The sequence below is a fragment of the Acinonyx jubatus genome, chromosome E4 (genome assembly GCF_027475565.1).
Source record: "Acinonyx jubatus isolate Ajub_Pintada_27869175 chromosome E4, VMU_Ajub_asm_v1.0, whole genome shotgun sequence".
NCBI lineage: Eukaryota > Metazoa > Chordata > Mammalia > Carnivora > Felidae > Acinonyx > Acinonyx jubatus.
Genome location: NC_069395.1, coordinates 45,070,322 through 45,089,058, shown reverse-complemented (window position 1 = coordinate 45,089,058; position 18,737 = coordinate 45,070,322). Strand labels below are relative to the sequence as shown.

The 18,737-nt window shown below is 42.7% G+C and overlaps 1 protein-coding gene and 1 long non-coding RNA gene across 3 annotated transcripts in view; one reads left to right on the top strand and one right to left on the bottom strand.

The window, feature by feature from the left end:
• Nucleotides 1-12,712, top strand: part of NIBAN1 (niban apoptosis regulator 1) — a 152,131-nt gene extending 139,419 nt beyond the window's left edge. Inside the window, exons 11-14 of the mRNA XM_027074357.2 lie at nucleotides 469-579; nucleotides 2,454-2,561; nucleotides 6,410-6,521; nucleotides 8,139-12,712. Coding sequence (XP_026930158.2) covers nucleotides 469-579; nucleotides 2,454-2,561; nucleotides 6,410-6,521; nucleotides 8,139-9,265 — 1,458 coding nt within the window. The 3' untranslated portion in view covers nucleotides 9,266-12,712. The remainder of the gene's footprint in view (nucleotides 1-468; nucleotides 580-2,453; nucleotides 2,562-6,409; nucleotides 6,522-8,138) is intronic.
• Nucleotides 10,955-18,737, bottom strand: part of LOC106975932 (uncharacterized) — a 27,581-nt gene continuing 19,798 nt past the window's right edge. For both annotated transcript variants that reach the window (XR_003425532.2, XR_001430386.3), the window contains one exon: nucleotides 10,955-15,434. This is a non-coding gene — a long non-coding RNA (uncharacterized LOC106975932). The remainder of the gene's footprint in view (nucleotides 15,435-18,737) is intronic.

Below are 18,737 nucleotides of genomic sequence, written 5' to 3'. Positions count from 1 at the left end.
GTGGAGAGAGGTGTGCTGGTGTGGTTTGCATCCACCGAAGAGTGGAAGTGCAGGATTAAAGCAGCCAAAAAATCACTGGAGAAGCTTCCCACCTCACTTTGTCAAGGCCTGGCTGCAGGTACAGAGACTGGAGAAAGGGGTTGACCACAGGGGAGGATGGTATTCTCAATCCCATGGCCTCCATAGGTTTTCTAGCTCAGAGAATAAGAAGAGAGGAGGGGAAAAAAATACACGTATACATGCCAACACGCGAGTGTGAGCGTGTGCTTATTTCTTAGACTCTTACTGATCCCCCTGTGGCCAGGTGCCTATTTATTTCACAGCCCAGGTGGAGGGCGTGAGGATCTGTTCTTCTGGGTGGCCCCAGAGTAGTGCCTGAGGGGACTGTGATGGTCATCCCCTCCCTGCTCCAGGGCAGAGACCCTGGCCTCTGACCAGGTGTCGTTCTGTGTCGCTTTTGGTTTCTAGTTAACGGAGAATGCAGTATTCACTTTCGAGCAATTGCTTTCCCCACACCTCCAAGGAGAGGCATCCAGAACTGCGGTCGCCATTGAGAAGGTTAAGCTCCGAGTCTTAAAGGTAAAACCATTCTCTCATTTGTGGGAAGCATAAAACAAGAGCGTGACCCCTGCTTTTGTTAAGTGGAAAATACCAAGTTCTCTTTCACACTCCCTGTTTGTAATCCGGCCCCTTTGCCCCCTTGAGGTAGCAATGGCTACCAGGCATCCGGTACCCCCCCCCCCCCCCCCGCATAACTTTCATGCCTGTTCTGGCATCTAGTGGCAGCTTTAGGGACCGCAGGTCCTCAGTATCATTGTCCATCAGCTAGAAGTGACCTGTTCCCAGCTTACATTCATAGCAGTTGCACTTGATATTTATTGCCTGTCCACTGTAAGCAAAAAATTGTGGTAGGTATTACCTGTGATAGCCAATACACAGCCTCCTTCAAAGAGCTTACGATATAGTAAAACCCATTTAAATTGGCCAACAGTTTTTAGAAAAATCGAAATCTCCTGGCAAAGGAAGTACTCCAAAAAAAAAAAAAAAGATGCCCACCATGTGAAATTGTTTTTATTGTGCTTACTGCTTAAGTATATATCAAAATGGTTTTTAATAGTAACAGCTTACACTGGTGTATTTTTAAAGCTTTTTTTGTTTTTAACCTATCCTGTTTTGTTCGATTCTCACATGGACTTGTGATATGATTAGAATATGTCTCCATTGTAAAGATGAGGAAAGTGACCCACTAAGAGCTAGCGTGACTTACTTAAGCTCAACAGGCTAGTCAATGGTGAGCCTAGAGCTCAAACTATTCTTAAACTTAGCCCACTAGTTTCTTACTACCTATTCCCTTAAACAGTGCCTTGAAGCAGAAGATAAAAGTCCCACAGAGCCTAGAAGGTGGTCCCTGAATTTTAGACCCAATCTTAATACCTCACAGAAAGTAGGAAACTCTGGCAACCAAATCACTGAGCAATAAAATAAATAAATAAAGCAAATTTAAAAAGCAAATAAAAAAGCAATTTTTATTATGATAACACAAATAATAATGAGCTTTCAATTGGAAAGAAAAGATAGAATCAACGTCAATAACACGTCCAGTGTTAGGACACTTTATACCTTTCAGGACAGTCCATTCCTTCTCTGGACACCTTTAACCGCAAGAACATACTACCTGATGTGAAGCCAAAGTTCTCACCATTGGTGATTCTAGTTCTGTCCTCCCTGTCCATGTCCCTCAACATAGTAGCCTTTGGTTATTTTCAAAGCTCAGAATAAGAAGAGAGGAGGGGAGCTATAATTTCACCCAAAGCTATTATTTCTGGTATGAATGCCTTCATGTCTTTAACCATTCTACTCACATGCCTGTGACTATGTTCCGGTTTGTCTGTGTTCCCCTTAAAGTATCATCTAAAACCAAACTGTGGTCCCTAGGCTTGACTATTCCATGCAGAACAGTGAATGATCATCTTTCTTGGTCTAGATACTAAACTTTGGTTAACATGCCACAGTGTTAAGGTTGCAATGATCCAGACTCTGTCTTCCCTTGTGGAAACCATTACAACCCACTAATCCTGCTTTTAGGATATAGAGTGAAAGAAGTAGATGACTGTGGCTCCTATGGAGCCACCCAGGACAGGGGTGATGACATACAAACTCACTCCCCAGTTCTGTCCCCAACTTCTTTATAATGAAGAAGTTATTGTTTTGGTCTTGCCTCAGTTTCCCTATCTGTAAGAGGGGAGGATAAGATGGGTCACTAATAGTCGTACCCTCCACCCAGGGTTGAGAGAATTGCATGATAAGATCTCTGAGACCTTAGAAACACCACAAGTGTCCTCAGAAATTAGGGGAAAAACAGAGACAAGTGAGTGACTGAGTTTTTGTTTAAGCAAAAGTTAACAGATTGCAATGTTGCTATTTAGCATATGTTTCTATCTCTGTATTGACAGCAATATGATTATGACAGCAGCACCATCAGGAAGAGGATATTTCAAGAGGCACTGGTTCAAATCACACTTCCCACCGTGCAGAAGGCACTGGCATCCACATGCAAACCAGTAAGGAGATGAGTTACTCCAGAGAGCATACTTTTATTGCTATTAAGTTCAAGCAAGTCCTTTTGCTATGATGTGCTTACAAACAGTAGACTAGACCCGGGAGGGGTCAGCAAATTTTTCTATAAGTGGTCAGATAGTAAATATTTTAGGATTCATGGATCATAGTGTTTTGTTGCAACTACTCAGCTCTGCTAAGTGCAAAAGCAGACATAGGCAATACATTGACAACGGGTGCTTCTGTGTTCCAATAAAACTTTATTTGCAAAAACAAGCAGTCACCAGATTTGCTGACCCCTGACCTAGACAAAATCTCAAAGGTAATGATCTGACTCTGAGCCAAATTAAGGCTTGCCATAGAACACCTGAGGACACCAGGCGTTCTTCATCATAGTATGACTCTTGGGAACCACATGGCCTCTGAAACTTGACCGCTAAATCCCGAAAAAGACCTTAAGAAACATGATTACAGAAGGGTATTTTTTTCTTTTAAATCCAGTAATGTTTGTTTGGTGAAACCAATGAAACTGAAACCACTTAAAGCTGCTACCAGTGACAGCCATGATTATGAAGGTGTGACTTAGTCTGCAGAGCAGAGTAATGAACAAGCTGCCTGTGGAGGCTGGTTCAACATCTGGGTGCAAGTTCTGGCTCCTCCATATATTGGCCCCGGGGGCTTGAGCAAGTCACTTTTCCTCTTCCTTGGCCTAGATTCCATCTTCTAGAAAATGGAGATGACATATTTTGTGGCATGTTTCTTAAGATTGAGGATACTAGAATGATTTGATTAATATTCGATGAGTGCTTACCATGTTAAACACTTTGTATGGATTATCTCAATAATTTTCATGACAACTCTAGGAGGAGGTGCTATTTATATCTTCATTGTACAAATGAGGAAATCTGAGGGATTAAGTCACAGGCCCAAAGTCACAGCTGGTAACCACCAGAGTTTGAACTCAGCTCACACTTGCTAATAACATGGCATGCACTCAGCAAATGGTATATTTACAGTAAATGGTATATTTACTACTATTACAGTTTCTACATTTTAGAAATGATATATGAGCCTGGACATTATCAATGCCTTCTCCCTCTTGGAGCAAATCATAAAGAGCTTTTTAGAATTTAAAAAGGGCTTTGGGGTAGCTTAGAGGGTCTCCAAGAGTTGGAATATTAAAATCCTTTACATAAGCTATTTTACTGCAGAAATTTCTTTGGTCATTTTTATATTCTGTAAATGTTTTTTTTTTCCTTTAGAGTCTTGGCATATCTAGTACCCAGCATTTATTTCTGGGAGTTTGATAAAAGTCAAAGGAGTAAAGAATCTGTCCGTATGTTTGGCCCTTGGCCATATGTGGATGGAAAAATGCTGCCACCCAGAGGATGACTTAGTCCACCTCTAGTTGTGTCTGTACACAGATATTCTGCCTAGGGTGTTTTTCTTCTTCTATCCCAAAGCAATCTGGGTGCCACAAGGCCACCTTCTCCAAGAAGAGGAGAAGGGTAAAGAAAGTCCCCTTTTTCATCAGTTCCCTTTCTCCAAGCATCAGCAGAACTGTACCCAATCTATAAAATGCTCTTATGATTTTTAATCAAGAGAGATTAGTTGCAAAAGAAGCTGATACCCCAGGTTTTCAGTAGTTAAGGATATTATTCCAGTGCCAAGAAATTTCCGAAAATCTGAATTTGCAGAATGGGCAAATTTGGGAATTACTTGCTTCATTGAAGGATTCTTTATTTTACTAAAGCATGGACCTTTTGGTTCTTTATATCACAGCTTCCTAGATCTGTGGTACTCCATTCCAGCCGCACATTAAAATTGCATGGGAAGCTTTAAAAAAAATTCTAGTTCCTCAAGACCCAACCTCAGGGCTTCCAGTTAGATTCCTCCAAGGAATTAAACATACATTATCGTTTAATCAGTTCAATATAGAAGACCTATTTTATAAAGCCGGACATGTCACGACAGTATAAACATCCCTAGAAATTGTTCCTTTCCACACACTTATTTAGCCGTTTGAAATTTTAAAGGCCTGCTGTTTATTCCACAAACATGTATTGAATATGTATCAAATGTGATCCAGGCACTGTGCTAGGCCAATGTCCCTGCTGTCCTGGAGTTCATAGCCTAGAGGCAGCTGACAGGCATGGACAGGCATATAGTATGCCATGTGATGAGCACAGCAGTGGCCTTATGGGGAAGAGCAATGGCCACGGTTCTGAGCCGGGTGCCCAGCTCTGCTTATGGGGTCAGGGAGGATGTCCCAGAGTCATGTTTTCACCTAGTCCTTAGGCACCACTCAGGGGAGTAAAGAATGGGAGACCACCTAGGGAGATGAAAGGGTGTTGCAGACATGAGCCTGTGACCCTCGCTTTGCAGAGGAAGGGAGAGGCACAGAGCAGTGACATGACTTGTTCAGGTCCCACAGCTAATCCAGGGCAGTGTCCAGCCTCCTGGGCAGTGCTCTTTCCACACAGTTCTCGTCTGTGTGTCAGTCCTGCCTCACAGACCCTCTCAGGGTCATGGAAGCTCATGCCTTTTCAATCCTTTGGCTTTGCTCTAGGGCGGATATAAAGGGACCCCATTATCACCTGTTGTGACCTGGTCCCGAACAACAGGTCCCCAGGTCCTATAGCACTGAGTTGTCTGCATGTAGTGGCTTCTGATCACCTGCTGTAAATCCTGTCCCTTCAGGCGAAAAGCATCATATCCCGCTGCTAAGGCCCTGGCCCTTGGGGCCCTTCCAGCACCATCAGCTGTAAGGATAACTGAGTTCATCACTGGCATGTGATTTGGTACATTTTGATCCCTTCTGTGTCCTCATGCTGATAACTGGGATATGATTTGGTACATTTTGACCCCTTGCTGTCCTCAAGCCATCTGGAAACTCTCCGAAAGCAGGAAGGGTTAAGGGCTTCTGCATCCTGCCTAGGTTTGTCAATGAGTGTCAGGGCCAGTTGGAGGGATAGAAGAGAATGTTCCTGAAGAGCTCTTGACTAGAGATTCCCCACACCTGAAAAAGGCCCCATCTTAATAAAGTTCAATATCTAGTCCAGGGACCCAGGAATTTCACTTCTAGGTATGAACTTAAGATAAATAAACCCCTAAATCCAAAAAGATCATGCAAAGGATGCTTATAGCAATTATATTCATAACAGTTAAAAATGGAAAAATCTCAACACCATCAATAGGAGTATAGCTAAACAATTTTAGTCCACCCATATAGTGAATGCCTTTCATCAATAAAAGGGAGTGAGCTACTGATACAGGCAGCAACACGGATGAATCTCTAAGCCAAATACACAAGAAGATATGATGCAATTTATATAAAGTTCAAGAATTAGAAAAACTAATCTATTGTGACAGATATCAGAGTAATGCTTATCTCTTGGTGGGGGTATAGGCTAGAAAAAATGCACAGGGTGTTGGAAATGTTCTCTGTCATGATCTGGGCTGTAGTTACGTGGGTTTAGTTAATATATTTAAAATCACTGAGATGCACTTATAAAATGTGTACATTTTACCGTGTGTAACTTACTTGGTAAAGTCCTGTTGGAGTTTAAAAGGAAAAAAAAAGAGGAAGAAGGGAGCATTTTGGTTGTGATGAAAAAAAAGGAGGGCCTTGAGACCCACTGACCCACCGACAGGGCTTTGAGATGATCAAAATCTGTGTGTGCCGTACAGGAAATGGTGCCTTGGTGCCTGGGGAAAAGGAAGGGAATGACCAACGGCTGAGTGCCCCACTCTCTGAGGAGGGGGTCATGAGTGGGAGCCATACTCTCTGTACCTCCTCTACAAATTGCCCTCTCATGCCTTGTCCTCTGTCTTCCTATCTCTCACCCTCCAGGAGCTCCAGAAATACGAGCAGTTCATTTTTGCAGATCACACCAATATGATTCACGTTGAAAATGTCTATGAGGAGATTTTACATCAGAGCCTCCTTGATGAAACCCTGAAAGGTAAGGAAGATTTACTTGGTGCTGAGAGTGGGGACACCAGATAGATGGGAGTACCCCTCAAAGGGGACCCAGTGAGGCCAGTGAGGTTTCTCAACAGGGATGAAAGGGGAAGAAGAAATCGATACTGGTTTGTTGGGGAGACAGAGAGGAAAGAGAGAGGGATACTGACCTTGACTGAGGTTCATGGTTTGGCACACACTGTGCTGGCCCGTTAGATATTATTTCTTTGAATATCAATAAGGACTCTGTGAGACAGGAATTTCAAGCTTCATTTTTCAGAGAAAACCAAGGTTTGGGGAGATTAAGGCTGGACTGTCTCATGAACAGCTGTCTTCCTCCAGTTGCTCCAGACAGAAACAAAGGAAAACAGGTGCTTTTAGCCACAGACTCACAGCCTCTCCCAGAGCCAGGAGGAGGTGAATCCAGGAAAAAGGGCTGCCAGCTGCTCCCTCAGCACATTCCTCACCTCCCGTCAGCTGGACAGAAGCAGACACGGGGTGCCGACACAGTGCTCCATGTCCACTATCCGTGGACTGAGGCCTTGCTTGTGATGGGACCGTGGACAGGAAAACTTTGATAGAAATACGCCGGACAGGGACATTCCCTGAAACCGTAGGCCTGAAACGTATCTGGTCTTCGTGGAGAAGGTGTTAGTATCCCAAAAAACCCTCCACAAAGAAAACTGGCCAGGCACAAGCCCCAGGTCACAGTAGCCAATCCGACGAGATAAAAAATGTAAAGATGTCAGCACAGTGTGTGACAGGAGGGGCCCGCTCAAGGCCAGTCCACCGTGGCACCTTTGAGCCAATTAGGAAATGGCTCCCGTTCTCCAGACACTTGATTGCTCTCTGTCAAAAAATTGCCGTGATACACTGATTTTATCAGAATAGGGTGCTCTGCTGCTAGGTGCTGGAGAATTTTGCTGACTACACAAATCTGTGCTGATCCTGGAGCGAATGGCGCCCCCTTGACTGTGATCCTTTTGGGCACTATACAACCGGCACAGCTGAAGTCAGTGTCAGTGTCAAACTGTCAGTGAAGTCAAACTGTCAGCCGCTGTCATTATTTTTACTGTTTGTAGTCCTCTCAAGGCCTCTAAGACTGAGTGGGTGCACACAGGTCTTCATTCTAGACACTACACATCAACAGGGCTCTCTCTGCATGCTCAGGACGGAGTACGCATTACACATTCAGGACTAGACTGGGAGGTGAAGCAGAGAAATGTCAGGCCTGCCCCTGCACTGGGGCCTCCATGAGTGCTACAGATGATACTGTTCTACATCGCGAGCTCCTTGAAAGCAAAAGCCGTACTTTATTCATCTTTGGATTCTCAAAGTCTGTCCCATCGTTGATGCCCACTTTGAAAAAATGAATGAGCAAAGGAATGAATGAATGAACACTACAGAGGTCCAGAGTTTGGAATGAGTTTGTGGGCTTTTGGTCGTCAGGGAAGGACAGCTGGAAGAGGGTGAACAAAAACTGGAATTTGAAGTCGAGAAATGTATGTGGATAGCCAGAAAAGCTGGGAAGGAAGCTTGGCTTCTGGATAAAATCAGAAACCCCAGGGTGGCCAGGGCAGAGTGTTAATGTCATGTTTTGTGTTCTGGTCTCTCTCAGTGATAAAGGAAGCTGCTATCCTGAAGAAACACAACTTATTTGAAGACAACATGGCCTTGCCCAGTGAAAGCGTGTCCAGCTTAACTGATCTAAAAACGCCTGCAGGGTCAAACCAGGCCAGCCCTGCCAGGAGAGCCTCAGCCATTCTGCCAGGAGTTTCAGATAGTGAGACCCTGAGTAATGAAGTATTCCAGGAGTCAGGGGAAAAGAAGCAGCCTGGGGTCCCTAGTCCGTTGGCCAAAGAAGAAAGCCTTTCTCTTCCTGTACCCGGCCCTCCCCCGGGTGAGAACGGACAGGTGATTATTGCAGGCATGGATGGCCCTGTCGTAGATCTTGTGGCTGCAGAGGACACGGCAGGAGCCCTGGGCACATGCTCACCAGAGCTGGAGTTTGGAGGGGCTCCTGAGGGTGGAGAGCCCACCTGCGAAAAGCCAGAATCCAGCTCTGCCTCAGGCTCCTTAAAGGAGCTCAGAAATTTGTTGACAGTGACCATTGAGGTACCAGTGGAATCTGCCACCCTTGAGATTGAAAAAGATACAAACGAGGAGACCCTTGTTCCCCAAGAAATTGACAAATTAGAGGAAACGACTCAGATCTACGCAGAGGCCAGTCCAGCAGCTGCCTCCAGCCAACACAGCTGTGAAGAGAATGAAGTCAGTGAGAGGGAGGCCCATTCTCCCCCTCCGGAGGCGGAGGCTGGCAGGGTGGAGTTGGGGGGATTTCTGGAGGCTCAGCTGATCTGTGAAGGGCTCACCCAGGGTGACAGCCGCCCAGACCCCACAGAGCAGCAAGCAGAGGCCGGGGAGCCCGCTGAGAGTGAGCTCACAGGCAGGGCTTCCAGACTGGAGGCCCAGGCTGTATCCACTGTGGAAGGTGAGGCCGGGCAGCAAGCAGATTGCATTTCCAGGGCTGACCACACGTGCCCCAGTGAGAGCCAGGTTTCTGTGGAAGAAGCGGTGGGAGGGAATAGCAGCATGGCCCAGGCTGCTGCCAGTGTGGAGACAGAGCAGATTCAGGCTGCTGGTGTTCATGAGTGTCAGTGGGTGGTGGAGAATGTTCCAAACATCGATCCGCTAGATTCACAAGACGTCGGGGAGAGTACCCTAGGGCAACCCTCAGAAGAGTGAAAGGGGCAATTTGGCATAAGTATTTCTTTGCACAAACTCAGCCAGAGGTTAATGGTTATGGGTACGCTTAGGGGTTACACGCAAGTTGTTACCATAAAAAGCAAAAACAAACAAACAAAAAAGCAAAATTAAGTACTTAGTGTGTGTAATGAAACCAGAGGCTATGCACACCAGGCATGGGCACTGAGGCAGACCTTTGTGGAATTGAACAGTTCTACCATGAATTACTGCGTTAGCATTTTAATAGGAATTACAAAGTAATGGAGTGTTTCGGGTGAAAGGCAGCTGAGGGTGTTTAAGGGAAGCAGTGGTGTTCCAGCAAAGATGAAGGAAACAGTGGGAGCACGGTTGCCAATACACTGCACATTTTCCTCTAATGCACTTTAAGGCTTTTTAATTTTGGGTAAGAATGCAAATGTATACTGTAAATCCAGCTTCACCGTCTACTATCCCCACTTCACTGTCCCTGAAGGACTCAGCATTCATCCACAGTCAGATCGCAGGAAAGGGTAGGTGGCGAGCACTGGTCACCCTGCTGTGGGCAGTCCTATAGCGCCTGAGACATTATGCCTGAGAGAGCCCATGGAGAGCTGAGCAGAAACAGAGGAACGTTGTGGTCTGTGGGACTGTCTGAGCCTGTTACTAATTCCGCTATCAATGTCTTGTTAATTAATCGTGTTGATTCTTATTAATTAATCACCTTTTGGGGAAATTCAGATGAGGCAAGAAAATTTCCTTGGCATGTGTAAGCCTGAAAGCATTCCAAATTAGTCTTAGAATGTAGAGAGAGAGCTTAGCTAATTACCGAGTGTAAAAGACTACCAATTAAACAAGCATTATTTGAAAGCTACTGTATGCCACGTGCTGTGCTAGGCATAGTAATAACAAAAAAGAAGAAGAAAAGATAAAGGTGCTTTGTCTAGCATAAATTAAAAGGCCTATGGGAATTTAAAGAAAAAAAATATGTCCATTTTCAAACCATGACAACTTTCTGTCTATCCATTCAGCAGTCCTGGTTCATTCCCAGAAGGGGAATAAGGTGAATAAATGGGGAAGGAAGGAAGAAAGGAAGGAAGGAAGGAGAGAGAAGAAAAAAGAAAGGCAGGCAGAGAGCAAAAGAGAGAAAGAGAAAAGCCAAGTTGTACAATATCAAATTCCAAAGATGTCACCCCAAGTGGAAATCATTTGTTTGATCATGCAGCAAGTTAAGTGAGTCCCAATTATGTCCCCGGCACTGGAGATGCTGTAGTGAAAAAGACTCTGTTCCTCTCTCCCAGAACTTATACCTTAATGGAAATAGACACAGATACATCTTCTCAATGGATCGTGACCAATGATAACTGTTAATGTTAAAGGACTTACTTGCAAAAGATTAAAAAGATGTGTTCTAATCTTCAAGAAAATACCATGTTATTTTTTAAAAGCTTCTGGCCCAGGAACTACCTGTTGATACTTCCTTGCATAAATTTTAGCATTAGATCCCAACATATTGTCCTAAAAGCCTGTTTTGATCATCATCAGCAAATTTATATCAGTTCTTTTATCCCACAGTTTAACTATTTAACCAGGAATTAAAATACAGCTCATGTCCACCTCCCCAGGAAGAATTTCTAGGTTTCTACGTCACAAAGAATGAAGAATAGTCAGTATAACTATATTCTCATATTGAATCATTATAACTTCTCTTAGAGTGTTTAGATCTTCACATCTATGAAGGATCTCCTTGTAGGGAAAGAAGGCAGAGGCCACTCCTCCCCTGGTCCCCTGCAGTACCCAGTGTTCACTCATATCCTTGCATTTAGCATAGAGTATTGAAATTCTATTTACTTCCCGTCTCTTCCGGGGGGCCTTCTGCTCAAGGACAGAAACTGGGGTTTATTAATCATGTGTGCTTCCTGCTAGGGAGACACAGCCTTGAGTAACGGCTCACTGCCTTCTCAAGCCACTTTCATATCCCTAGTGCTGAGCATAAGCACTGGCACGCGTCAAGCTGCTCAGGAAATGTGAGAACTGAACGCCCGCCACACTGCTGTGCCGGGGCTATCTGGGGCTTGCTGTCAGGCAGGGAGACGTTTTTAATTGGACTTTTTGCCCTTGGGGAGTCTTCCCTTAAGGCGAGTCCAAAGTCCAAGAGGCAGACAGCCAGATGGTCAGATGCGCTGCCCAGTAAGGCCAGGAGCCAAAGGAGCAGTGCCCAGCCCCACCCGGGACTGCCCTTCTCTCTCCAGGAGACGTCAGCGAGCAAGGAGGTACATGCGCTCAGTACGAGCCCATGCTGGAGCTTCCCACCTTCCTCCCTTTGCTCACCTCAGGGCTTCTTGGACCCCTCGGAAAACTAAGAGATTTTTCCAACCCTAAAGAAAGTACATCTCACTGCATTGGATGGATGAACATCAGTGACCTCTCTTTACCCATCTTGTAGGCCAGAGGGTGCTGGGAGGATATAGCTGACAATACAAATAATTTTTCTGTACAGATTTCACAAAAGACAAGTTCACTAGATTAAGCGGGATGATTGTTCTGTTTGAAGGTGGAACAGGAAACTAACGTTCGTTAAAAATATTCCTTATTCATTTCAACATGTCGAATGGCATAGCTCCATATTACTATGAGCTTGTCTTGTTTTTAATAGACTTGTTCATGTTGATTCAGTGGTTTCCAGGTTAGAGCAAGGTTATTGTAATTTAAATGAGCAGCATGAAAGGCTTCTGCAGGCTGCTCTAGGGATCTCTCCTATGGGCAAATCCATTAGAAATGCATAAAACCTCAGGACATGGTTTTTGGCAAAAATCCCATGACTTTAAATCAGCTATGTTACTATTGACCTTTTACAAAGAGAATGTTTTCCTTGAAAAAATTTGGCTTGTCATTTTTTCCTTTGCAGCTTAGAGTGGAGACAGTGGTGCCTTGAGTCATGCAGAGAAAACTCTCTTTTCAAAAAAAAATATTTTGGAAACCACAAGGATAAGATTCCGACCTGTCCAAAAGCTTTTATAAAGAGGCTGAGTGTGAGGAACTGCAGGTCTTTGGGCCTGATCTTCTACATTTTATTGCAAAGATTCTCAAGTCTGGTTTTGTGACCCTCCAGACTGGAGTCGGTGATTTCAAAGGGTTTCACAGTTCTGCCAGATGAGTGTGATTTTCATTCTTTATAAAAAGTGCTAAATGCTATATGCTACATAGCAATTTTCCTATGGGGAGGGGAAGGGCATTACTGATTAAAGCAATACAGATTCAGTGGGTTAAAAAAAGTCAGCTACGTGTGTCTTCTTACTTTACCCAGGGTTTGGGGACCTGCCTTCTGAAGTCTGTAACTTCAAGAATAAAATCTACACTGTGGATGGGTTTTTCTGGTCACTATATAAAGCAAATAAACTTAAAAGCACTTTGTAACCACATATTTACTCTGCCAAGTGCCTATATTCCAATAAAATGTTCATCCTTGAAGACTTGTCCAAGTGTCATATTTATTTAGAATGGGGGTGGTTTCATCTTTTAAGCAAACGTCATACTCGAGCTGGGAGTAACACCCTCAGATGGAAGAGTGAGTCACTATTGCTGTATTATGGAACTTTTCATTTTCTGTTGTCAGAAAGGAGTCCACAGAGAAGTCACTTAATGTCAGAGGTAATTATGCTTTGAAAATTAGGCTTATTTCTCTAGGAATAATTTCTCTATGTCTGTAATAATGGGCAATTACTCTTGACGTAATTGAACTACTGTTCAAACAAATTTATCTGCAATGGGTAACACTAAGCAAAACATTCATTCTTTCTACAGTCATGCATAAAATAATATTTACTCACCAATATCCACAGTTGCTCATTCCTCCATGAATTAATTCATCCAAAAAATAATGATTCTGTATTTATTATATGTAGGCACTCTAGTGGGTACTGGAGAAACGGAGGTGAACATAATGGATATGTCCCTGACATCCCCAAACTCAAGTTCTCAGGGTAAACATGGCCAGGGAGAGCCAAGAATGGGTATTTGCTTCCTTGCCTGGTGTAAAACACCTCTCAACCTGCGCCATAGTCTTCCCCTTTCCAAGAACTTCTGACCCTCTTTGTCCACCTGGCCAATGCCCACTTTTCCTGTAAGAGTCAGGATAAGTCAGGACAAACCTCCCCCCACCCTCACCACAACCACGATAACACTTTGCTGAACTGTCACCCTAATTTACTTGCCCACTTCTGGTTGTTTTCTCTTACTCTACCACAGCCATCTACCTTCTCTGTCTTCAGTCTTTGTGTCCCCAACAGAGCATACCTCCCTGTGTACAGAAAGTGCTCAATAAATGTTGAATGAATGAATAAATATCACCAATCCCAGCAATGGTCTGAGAAGCTGGCAACTTTACTCACCCTCAGCCTGTTGAGATAGTTCTGTTTTAGTGATGGAATTTCATCCTGTGTTTGTGCACACCTGTCACTCTGGGAGAGGACATCAGAGCCAAGTTGCCCCCAAATCAAGCTGGCTAACATGAAGCACTCCTAGTTTTCAGAACACTAACCTCCACTGGATTTTCCTGAGGTCCCTATGAGGTCAGCAAGGTAAAAAGAAGTTTACTCTTGGGGTAATCTGCGAGACATGAGCAAATGCCCAACTAATTCATGGAGAGCATCTGCCTTCGGGCAAGCCTTCCTCTTGAGGTTGGGCAAGGAGCAGGAAAGAAGCTGTGGTCCCTGCTTTTAGGGAACTGAGTCCAGTTGGGAAGACTGAGAAGCAAGTGGTGGTTCTGCAGGCAGAGGAGGAAGCGTTCTGGCAGCACAGATAAAGGGCAACTAAAGACTCTACTCAAGCAATTTGAGATTTGTTTGTTGAACCTATTGAGCCTGCCCTTTATTTCCTGCTTTTATTTCTTCCCTGTCATGGACTAAAGTCCAGACTCTAGCAGCCTACAGATGAAGAAAATTTTTATCAAGACCCCTTTCCATCAACCCCTATCTGCTCTTTTCAGGAATCTTGAGTCCTCTCTGGATGCTGATCCACACCTTCTGCAGATCCATTGTGGTTTACTTCATGGAATCCAAATTAATAAATTATTAATTTCCCCCTCTGGTCTCTACACAAAGGGATACACACATGTAGTGGTGAGGCCTCTCTTTAGCAATTCTAAGTAGAACTGTTGGGGTAGGAAAGTGGGTGTATGTGTTGGGGAATTGTTACAAGGTACTGAAGTGATTTTCAAGCTTAGGGGTGGCTTTTGGTAGATAGCACTTAAAACCCCCTTCCCTCCTTGCTCCCACATTCTGTGCTGCTTCCTGAATCATGTGGGGGACAGTTTTTTTGTACGTTGATTTGAGAGAGATCATGCGGGGGAAAAAAGATGGTATTTTCATTTCTATCTGTTGGAGGCTTCAAGTTAAACCCATGAATTTTTGATTCAGGCCCTAGAATAAATGATGTTTTCCATGTACCATCAGGATTCATTCATGGAGTAATTTTTTCAAAAAAATATTATTTTGATATCTACTAATGTGCTGTGGACTCTGCTAGGCCCTGGGAACAGAATGGCAGACAAAACAATCAGCACCCACCCTTACTGCATTCAGACGGTGGGTTGTCTTTTTTGCCCTGACGAGTTGTATTACTCAACTTAAGCGAAATACTCTTAAATATAAATGAGCCTCTCCACCTTTCAGATCACATTTTTAGAATTCGTCACTAAGGTTGCTTATAAATTTGACTTTCTTTATGAGAAAATTGTATGGCTGTCAACTTACTGTGTGAACTTGAGCTAATTACTTACACTTTATAAAATCAGTTTGTAAAATGGGAATGATAACACACACATCACAAGGTTATGATCATGATTAAAAGAGATAATTTGTAATAGATATTTAAGCACATATGAACAAAATGAGACTCAGAGAAGTAACTTCCTGAAGATTACACAGCTAGTAACTAATTGAACCAGGTGCATCATTTAGCAATTGCTGCAAAACAAAACCACTGCAAAACTCAGTGGCTTAAAATAGGGATCATTTATTATTGCTCAGAAGACTACAAGCCAGGAATAAGTAGATAGTTCTTCTGATCTTGGATGGCCCTCTCAACATGTTTGGAGGCTGGCTGTATGTCAATCTTGCCCAGTGGGGTTTGGGACATCTGGGCTCTACTCCATGTGGTCTCTCATCCTTCAGCAGACTGGTTCAGGCTCATTCTTGTGGTAAAGCAAGGTTGAGAGAGAGAGGGAAGGAGAGAGAGAAGAAGAAGGAGGAGAAATAAAAGGAGGAGAAGAAGAAGTAGAAGAAGGAGGAGGAGGAGAAAAAGAAGAAGGAGGAGGAGGGGAAACAAAAGCTTCTTGAGACCTGGGCTCAGAACTGGTGCAACATCCCTTCTGCCTTACCCTATTGGTCAAAGCAAGTCATAAGACTGGCCAAGATTCAAGGTATGGGAAGAGCTACAAAGTCACATTGTATTGGGCATGAGTCCAGGGAAGCCATTAACTGGGGCCATCAATGCAATCAGCCTACTTCACCAGGATTCAAATGACTCCTGTACTATGTACAAAACCCATACCCTTGCTTCTGTATTATGTTAACCATAAACGCTCACACAGACAACACTGGTGTCTGTCACATACTTCCCCAACACCTATGTGCTGTTCCAACCCCACTCACCATTAGGTGAACAAAATATGAAGTCTCCCAACTCCAATCCTTTGATCTATCAAAGAATCTTGATTTTTGCATTGGTTTTGAAAATTCATCTTCTATTAAAAAATATGTTTTTAAAACTTATAAACCATGTAAGGAGAAAGGTCTAAAAGGGATTTTTCTCCCTATCTTAGCAACAGAATTCACACTGTTTATATGCTGCTTTGATCAAATATAACAAGATCAGTGGTCATGATCAACATGTTAATTAACTCAAGGAAAGGGAGAAATTTGACCTGTGGCAAATGTAGTATATAACCTCAGAAAAAGAAGCACAATTCTCTACAACAAACATGGCAATAACAGACACAGTTTTCCATAGCAAACAATCATAGCCTTCAGAAAAGGTTGCAATCCTTGGGAAATGATTATAAACACGCTCCCACTTTTGAGGGGAAACTCTTGTCTTCTCAAAAGTAAAACAAACGAAACAAAAAATTTAAAACTAGCTAGAAATTCTATTCCCTGCCACCAAAGAAATAAGGATAAATCTTACATAAAACCTTTGTCCTACCTTTATTCTTTGTAACTCTAAGGTAACTGATTTATAAATATTCCTAACCCCTCTCCTTTTCCTATTAAAATATGATCCTCAGGATATAACATTTTTACAAGCAGTTCTAAAAAAAATAAAAATAAGAAAAATAAAAGCAGTTCTATCAGAGTTTTCCTCTCTAGTTTTCTTGCTAGAATATTGTTGTTGTGATGTATGACTGTTTTTCCCCTCCAAATTTTAATGAAGGCTGAATAAAAGATCTGGGGCTTTTACTCTCCATCTTGTAGTATACCATCTCACCAAAAATGTTCTTTCTTTTCTGTCTGTCTAACACATGGGACCACATCAGGACTTACATTCCATTTCTAGCATCAACTCCAAGCCTTACTCGGGATTCTTTTGGCTGTTATGTTAACAACATTGATTTTGGCACTTAATTATGCATCACCAAGAAATTTTTAATGATGTCCCAAGTGTTTTGACTCGCGACTTTTGGAGGGGAGGGAGTTTGCCCTATATGTCCAGATATTCAATATATTCATAGAATCATGAATGGTTAGGGTTGAAGATACCCTGATGTTCACCCAGTGCAAATGCACCCATAGCACTGGCATTTCCCTTTTCAAACCTTCCTGCTAAGTGGCCATCCACCAGGGATGGGGAACTCACTATCTCCCAAAGATTATTCCATTTTCAGACAGCTCTGATGCTTGGAGAGCAAAGATTTTACTCTTTCATTCTCCACTTTTTCTCCACTAACATCCTCAACTATAATTTCTATCCCATGGGGCCCATTCAGTCCATCAGGGCTGTATGCAGTATTCTAAGCTCTTTTCCTCATGACAGATTTCTAATCTCCAAACAACTGATATCACTTCCCAGAATAAATATCCCCAAATTCTTCTCTCTTTTTTTTAATGTGACATGGCTCTTAAATTGTACTTATTTTTTGTTGAGGTATAATTAACATAAGTTATATTAGTTGCAGGTGTACAACATTGATTCAACAATTCTATACATTACTCAGTGCTCACTGTGGTAAGTATAGTCACCATCTGTCACCAAGCAACGTTACTATATTATTAATCATATTTAAATTTTTAATTAATTAGGTAGAGTGGTAGCCAAGAAGCCAGACTGATAGAACAGTCATGAAAATTATGTTTCTGGGGGTGCCCGAGTGGCTCAGTCGGTTAAGCATCTGACTTAGGCTCAGGTCATGATCTCACAGTTCATGAGTTCAAGCCCCACGTAGGGCTCTGTGCTGACAGCTCAGAGTCTGAAGCCTGCCTCAGATTCTGTGTCTCCCTCTCTCTCTGCCCCTTCCCTGCTCACACTCTGTCTCTCTGTCTCTCTCTCAAAAGCAAATAAAAATTTAAAAATAAATAAATAAAATACAATAAAATTATGTTTCTGGCCGGATAATTACCAACACGAGCTAATACCCCATCATGAATATGGTAGCTTAGACCATCATTGAGAAATGTGACTTGTGCCTGACAATTACTTCCATACCACAAGCACATGGAAAAGATGAACACCATCATCTCTGGCAAGAAGCTCCACAACAAGGTACAGCCTACATCATTCAGCTAATAAAGCAGATTTAGTCTCCATTTAAACTGCAGGAAGAAGAGAGAGGAAAAAGGATTGTTCTCTCCATCTGCAGGTCTCCAAACTCATAGCTGCACTGAACTTCAAAACACCAAGAAGAACCACTTAAATATTCTCTCAGCTGAGCTATTTTATTCTTAACGTATATGGGCGTACCAACCTTGGAAAGAATTGTTTACAAATAGTTTGCAATAATGTGGAAAAGGCTTAGCCATGGTTTTGAACTTTTTTAAAACCTCAAGAAGATTAAATACATATGCATAGGCAAAAAAAAAAAAAAAAAGCTTGAAAGAAATTTGGCTGAAATGAAAACAGTGGCTTGGGCTGATGGGATTTTAAATGTTTATTATTATTCTTTGTATCCTCCACCCTGACCCTCATGTTCCGCAGTGAAGATATATTACTGTCAAATCAGGAAAACATGAATGTTTAAAAATATTTTAAATTTTAATTTAAATTGGGCAAAAGGATCCTCTTTTTCTAGAGTCCTGTAAGTTAAGGGATTCTTTGGGTGTATCCTTTGTTAACAACAGTGTATAATAGGGAGTGATATATAAACAAAAGGGAAAAATTCACAAGAAACCTTTGCCAAGTTAAAACTATCCCCTAAAATAACCATTTGATGAGTACTGTTCTGAAGGGCTCTGCTGCTTCTTTGAGGTTCTGATCTCGATTCAAATCTTCTTCACCATAACTC